The sequence below is a fragment of the Mus pahari genome, chromosome 3 (genome assembly GCF_900095145.1).
Source record: "Mus pahari chromosome 3, PAHARI_EIJ_v1.1, whole genome shotgun sequence".
NCBI lineage: Eukaryota > Metazoa > Chordata > Mammalia > Rodentia > Muridae > Mus > Mus pahari.
Window position 1 is genome coordinate 110520036 of NC_034592.1, and position 6831 is coordinate 110526866.

At 47.8% G+C, this 6831-nt stretch overlaps 1 protein-coding gene across 4 annotated transcripts in view; it reads left to right on the plus strand.

Moving 5' to 3' along the window:
• The window catches only part of Astl (astacin like metalloendopeptidase), a 19270-nt gene extending 13718 nt beyond the window's left edge, over positions 1–5552 (plus strand). For 2 of the 4 annotated variants that reach the window (XM_021194229.1, XM_021194227.1), the window contains exon 9: positions 4254–5552. In XM_021194229.1, coding sequence (XP_021049888.1) covers positions 4254–4687 — 434 coding nt within the window. In that variant the 3' untranslated portion in view covers positions 4688–5552. The remainder of the gene's footprint in view (positions 1–4253) is intronic. The other 2 variants (XM_021194230.2, XM_021194228.1) reach the window with 1 other exon arrangement.
• Positions 5553–6831: the final 1279 nt, after the last annotated feature.

The window sequence follows — 6831 nt, forward strand, 5'->3', positions numbered from 1 at the left end:
GATTTCTGAGTTCGAGGCCAGCCTGGTCTACAAAGTGAGTTCCAGGACAGCCAGGGCTATACAGAGAAACCCTGCCTCAAAAAACAAAACAAAAAAAATCTTAAAATTTCCCAGTCTGATCTATCAATCCAATGACTTCACACTCAGGGGCCTGGAAAGGTAGCTCAGTGGTTAAGGGCAAGCATGACTTAATTTGGTTCCTAGCACCCATGTTAGGCAGTTCACTATACTTGTGACCCCAGGATCTCCAGCAGGCATCTGAACTCATCTGCATATACCCCTTCCATATATTTAAAACAAAAACAAATCTTTAGAAATTCACACTAAAAAAAGTAATGAATTTGATAATATTGGCAGAGCAACTTATGTGAGATAAAAGACAACAGCCAAAGCATTACTGATGTAAACAGTGGCAGGGCCTGGTATGGCAGTGCTGATCCAAGGCACGGGTCTAACCTAGGTCTAATTCATGGCTAACCTAGGCTACATTAATTCAAGGTTAGCCAAAGTTACATGATAGAGATTCTGTCTTCAAAACCAGCAACAATAAAAAGGGGGTGTAGAAAGACTGCCCTAGCTAGTTTATAAGATGTCCTTAAGTATATGTAAAGTGCACAAATGTATAAAAACCTGTCTGCATTCCTAATATAGGGCTTTAAGTGCAGAGGATGGCTGTAGACATACATAAGTGCTCATGGGAACAGACAGGAAAGTTCTGAAATGGATTCTACTCGGGTGAAAACCTAGCGGGCACAGTGGTACACAGCTCTAATCCAATCCAGCACTGGAGAGGCAGAGGCAGGTGGAGCTCTGTAAGCTGGAGACAAGTCTGGTCTACAGAGTGAGTTCCAGGTTAGCCAGAGCTACATAATATGAGACCCTGTCTCAAAAAAAAAAAAAAAAGTGAGAACTCCAGGGGCAGGGGCTTGATTATGAAAGAAAGGGTGGCTTAGTGGTTCTCAACCTGTGGGTTTCAACCCCTTTGGGGCTCCAACAACCCTTCTACAGGAATCACATATCAGATATTTACATTTTAATTTGTAACAGTAGCAAGATTAGTTACAAAGTAGCAGTGAAAATAATTTATGGTTGGAGGTTGATTTAATACACGAGGAACTGTATTAAAGGGCACAGCAGCACTAGGAAGGCTGAGAGCCAGTGTTCTACATGGTTCTGAGATATGGTACCTAGGCACCTACCGTCACACAGCATTACATTCCATAATGCATAAAAGACTTGTATATGTGTGGAGAAACTGTAAAACGTTTAGCAAGAAACTAGCAAGATGTCTCTATAACATTGGGATGGGGAAGAATTTCTTCACAAATAACCCTAACCACTAGAAAGGTTAATAAATCCAACAGTAACCATAATAAACATTGTCTCCACAAGGGCTGGAGAGATGGCTCAGTGGTTAAGAGCACTGACTCCTCTTCCAGAGGTCCTGAGTTCAATTCCTAGCAACCTCATGGTAGCTCACAACCATCTATAATGAGATCTGATGCCCTCTTCTGGTGTGTCTGAAGACAGCGATAGTGTACTTATATAAAAGGGCTGTAAACAGAAAGTCAAAGTACAGATAGACAAATACATGAGGTGGTTAATAAGCACCTCAGAAGAAATTTAACGAGAAGCAATCACATCATCACTCGTACAGGACTCTAAATGGCTGCAACCCTTCTGGAAGACAGTGTGACACCCAGTGAAGCTGCTGTGTGTCTGTGACCCAGATTTTATTTCTAGGTCATCTACACTTGAGTCCCACCCCCTTTCCCTACCAGTCCTAGATAATCAGTAATATACCTTCTGCCTCTATGGATTTACCTTGTCTAGACATTTCATATAAATGGAGCCACGTGCGTTATGTGTCTGGCTCACTGCCCTCCACAGAACCTTTGCTATTCATCTGTTGTACCTATGAGCACTTCATTTCTTTTCTGCTGAATGACACTCACACTTCTTCACCACTTGATGGACATTTGAGTTATTTCTGGTTTGGGACCACTGTGAATATACTATGTCGGTATCTGTCCCAGGCATAACATTTCTGGGCCCCATGGTGATTCTGTACTCGGCTGTCTTCCAAAGCAGTTGATCCACTTAAAAAACTCCATTACCTATGTAGGGTGATGCTGACTTTTCTGCATAATTGCTGAGGTTTGTAGTCCATGCTTTTGATTATGAGCATCTCCAGTGGGAATAGAAGTATCCATTGCCACTCTGGTTCGCATTTCTCTATGGCTAACCACCTCTAGCCTCTTTATGAGATGGCAGGTCCTCTCTATACCTTTTTGGTTTTATACAAATGTCTACACAGATTCTTTGCCTCATTCTCAGTTGGATTGGGTTTTCCTTGCTGAGTTATAAGAGTTTAAAAAATATTCTTCAAACAAACAAAAAAAGTTAGGTAGTGGTGGTGGCGCATGCCTTTAATCCCAGCACTTGGGAGGCAGAGGCAGGTGGATTTCTGAGTCCGAGGCCAGCCTGGTCTACAGAGCGAGTTCCAGGACAGCCAGGGCTATACAGAGAAACCCCATCTCGAAAAACCAAACCAAACCAAAAAAAAAATTCTTAATTGTATCTCTTTGTTCCTTATGTCATTTGGAAACACTTCCTCACATTCATATATGTGTATACTGAATTTTGCTTCCTAGAGAGTGTTCTTTGAACAGCAACCTCCTTTCCCTTTTATTCTGAGACAGGGTCTCACTATGTAGTGGTGGCTGTCCTGGAACTCAATATATAGACTAAACTGGCCTCTAACCCAGAGGTCAGCCCACCTTTTTCAGTGCTGAAATTAGAGGCATGTGCCACCACACCTGGCTTAAGTATCATTCTTAATGTCACTTTCCCTGATATATATGTATATGTGTAGGTAATCAAATATACAAACTTTTTTGTTAAAACTAGAGAATGAGATGTGAGACACTGCAGGTCAGCCTGGAGCTCTGATGATCATGGACAGCAGAGAAATGGAATTGGGAGGAACTGGTCCAAGGGAGGGTTGCCACCATGGGGGACAGATTGGCATGTTTGAGTGTTGAAATGATAACACAGTGGAGAAGGGGGCAGGTGCTGGAAGAGAAAGGAGGGCCAGACAGAAAGGTGGGAGCAAGGGTCAGACATGGATGTAATGGGAAGGAAGACACAGGAGTGGACCTGGGTCCATGAGCAGATCTGGAGACCACCTGTGGCCTCCGCTTCACACAGTGAGGGGAAGCTGCTGACAGAGTAGTGGTAGGGGCATGGCCTACAAAGTACCCGAACCTGGTAGATATGGCAGGACATAGGATGGTGCTGGGGACTGGGGAGTGGCAGGGACTTGGGAAGAAGGTGGCTGTGGGTGTGGTCCCTGTGGAGGGGTGATGGCCTCTGTGGAGGGGTGATGGCAGCTGAGGTGGGCAGCAAACCCAGGAGAGGGTAGAGACGCTGCTGCTTGATGACAAATGGCTAGAAATGGAGGCTTTGGCTCCTGTGGTTTCTGGTGCTGATGTAGTTCAGAGATGGGGCATGGTTGTGAGACCAGCAGAATTGGGCAGGAGGAGGGTCACTGGTTAAAGGAGACAGCATGGATGGATTACTGAACACTGATGATGGAGGTGTGTGAGCAGAAATGATGAGGCCATGAGGCAGCAGTGGGGTCATATAAAGTTATACCAGTCAAGTCTGGGTGTGACAGCAAAGAGAAAGCAAAGAGGTTCTCCACCTCCTGGCAGTGAACAGACCAGAGAGCACTTGGGAACTTCTGACGTCCTCCATTGGCTTGAACAGAAGTGGTTCCAGAAGATGTTGAAGATGTGCTGGGTGGCTGAAGACGGATGCGGTAGGAGAAGCTATATGGTCGGTTGGGCTAACAGCAGCCCTGCTGGGGTATTGGTAGGAAGGCCAGCAGGATCTTTTCGTGGTAACCTGAGGGGCCAAATGAGGAAAAAATAATGCACCTCAGTTGTCCTGGCTGCTCCTACTTGTCTTCAAGACATGGTCTCTCTGTGTAACCTAGGCTGACCACAAACTCTCAAATCTCCAGCTTCAACCTCTGCAGTACAGAGATACAGGCACAGATCATCACACCCAACAGCTGTACTGGCATGCAGTAGGAATGTAATAGTTTGTGCTTTAGCACAGACCTTGTAGGCTGCTGGAGATCTCTGCGCTGCGAGTCTGGCTTCATAGCCCCTTAAGTTAAGCCAAAGGCCACGCAATAGCTTTCTTTTGTAGTTCTGAGACCTAACTTCTGCTCTCTCCTGTTCTAGGGTTTGAGGCCCAGAGTGATAGAAGAAGCCTCACTCCTGCCTCTATATCACATCTACAAAGACTTCTCGAGGCACTGTCGGAGGAATCTGGAAGTTCTGATCCTAGAGGCTCCAGGACTGGAGGCCAGGGTATTGCTGGGCTTGTGGGCAGCCAGCAAGGATGGGAGCATCCTCCTCAGAGAACACTCAGTGTGGGAACCTCGACAAGACCACCTCAGATGTTAGATGCTGCTTCAACATCAGGGCCTGGAGCAGGTGCAGACAGCATGCCTCTCGAGCAGTTCCAGCTAGTCCAGGCACCCACTGTACCTCCTGCTCTATTTCCAGAAGCCAGAGACAAGCCAGCACCTATCCAAGATGCCTTTGAGAGGCTAGCTTCGCTTCCAGGAGGCTGTGCACCTGGAAGTCACATTAGAGAGGTGCCCAGAGACTGAGCCTTTAGACTTCTGTCCCCAAGTGGAAAGGGTGTATTCTGTCCAGAGCAGATAGGTCATCTAGTCCTTGGCCCATCTGGGCATCACCTCTCATCTTCTGTCCCCTGCACTGGCTACTCTTGGAGGTCCAGGTCACTTCCTTGGTCTCTTTCCCCACCACGCCCCCATCCTGCAGAGATCCTAGGGATAGAGAGGTTCCAGGGGCTTTTCTTGGCTTGAGCCTTAGTCCTGGAAGATGCTTGGCATGGAGACAGGATCTTGGGAGTGGCCACCAAGAGCAAGGTTCCAGCCTTGGTTGCCTCTGGAAGTTCTTCAACTGAGGACTAGCTTCCAGCAAGGACTCAAGTGCTGCCTTGGGCATGGACCTCGGTGGGAAGCCCTGTGGCTGGAATGTTGATTATCCTGCTCTCCATGATGCCTGGCTCTAAAGATGTTCTGAAGCCCTGGGATTAAGTCCTGTTCTCCAGGAGGCAGAGAACCCACTTTGTTCTCCTGCTAAGTGGGACTAGCAAGAGATGGCTCCTTATCAGCTCTGCCTGGTGGACGCCTTGGCAAGACCACCAGTCCCTGGACAGGAGCCATGAGTCTTCGTGCACATCAGATCACTGTTTTGCCCACAAGGTACTCAACCAGAAGCCACTGAGGGGCAAATGTCACACTACTTGTCCTTCAGCCATGCCACACTCCTCCTTGATCTTCCATGAGGTTTCTTCTAAGAACAAAACATGTAGGTGTTGGGTCTGAGCCAGGATCCCTCGACTCCCCAGGAGCCTGCTTGGGATAGAAGGGGAACCAGAGCCTTGAACCAGCGAGGAAGGGTACTTCATACGGGAAAAGGCAGAAATAAAGTTGGGTGTTTGCATCACGTAGTGTGCTGTGTATTCAAGTGCCCATGAGGGCTCCTGGGGAGTCACACCCTCCTCTCTACAGGGCCAGGCTTCTGGCCCCATGGAGACTTGCTCAAAGTGGCAGAGTAGGAAGCAGACACGGAGCAACAGGGTGTCTTGAAGGCTGTGAGAACTTAGCCTTTGCCATGTTCTGAGGAAGTGACACGCTGGGATTGCTTCAGCAGCCATGAGGACCCAGCAGCCTCTGCCCTCAGTCTAGCTGGAGCGTCAGGACAAAGTATTTCCTGAGATTGAATGAGGGGGGAAGTTCTGGGTGCCAGTCTCGGCAAAGGCTCATGCCCAGGGGTGCTGTTCCTTTCCTTGATCTTGGTTATAGGAGGAAGTGGCTTCTGGCTGTGATGTTAGGAAAGTGGGCTTCTGGAAGTGTTCTTCTGGAAGAAGGACAGCAGTCCAGTAGGAGAGACCAGACAAAATATGGTTGCCTTGTGACATCTTTGTCCAAACTAGGCATCTGGCACCGAACTGGGGTCTCCAGGGGTCCTACCAAATCAGAAGAGGGGATCTATTCTAGACTCTGTGACCCCACTCCCCCAAGGCTATCATGAGACTATATATGGATATATCCTCCTATATCCAAGATCAAGGAAAGGAACAGTATCCCTGGACATGACCCCTCGCTGAGATTGATACACCCAGAACTGCCCCCTCATTTAATCTCAGGAAACAGACTCTGTTCTGAAGATGTGGCTCTCGGTCTTAAAATCTGTTTCAGAAGAAGATTCTGCTGACTGAATCTGGTGGCTCCTTTGTTTGGGGGTGGGCAGGGACAATGTTTTCCTGTTGCCCCTGCCCTGGGGAATCCATGTGTTCCTGTGAAAGCCTGGTCTCCATGACACTCTGGGTACCGGAATGTTTAATAAGCTACATTCTACAGTAGAGCAGCTGGTGGTCCAGGTCTTGAAGCTCATCAGCCTGCAGGTTGACCAGAGTGGCTTAGCCACCTCCCCCTAACTCCCCCGGCACAGCTATGTGGTTCGTTGCTCACTGCTGGGTTTATTTATTCAACAAGCACTTATGAATGCCCATTAGGCACCAGGTTTAACATGAACAAGGCAGGGAAAGGAATAGATAACTCTAACAAGGTAGGCATGTTGGATTGATAAATGACAGGAACGGGAGATCACTTGCAGGCTTCGGGTTAGGAAGGGCCCCTGTAAGGGTGCATGCACAGGCCTGTAGTTACCTGTGAAAATGCTAGGGTTGGAGCCACCAGTGCAAAGGTCCTGGGGCAGGAAG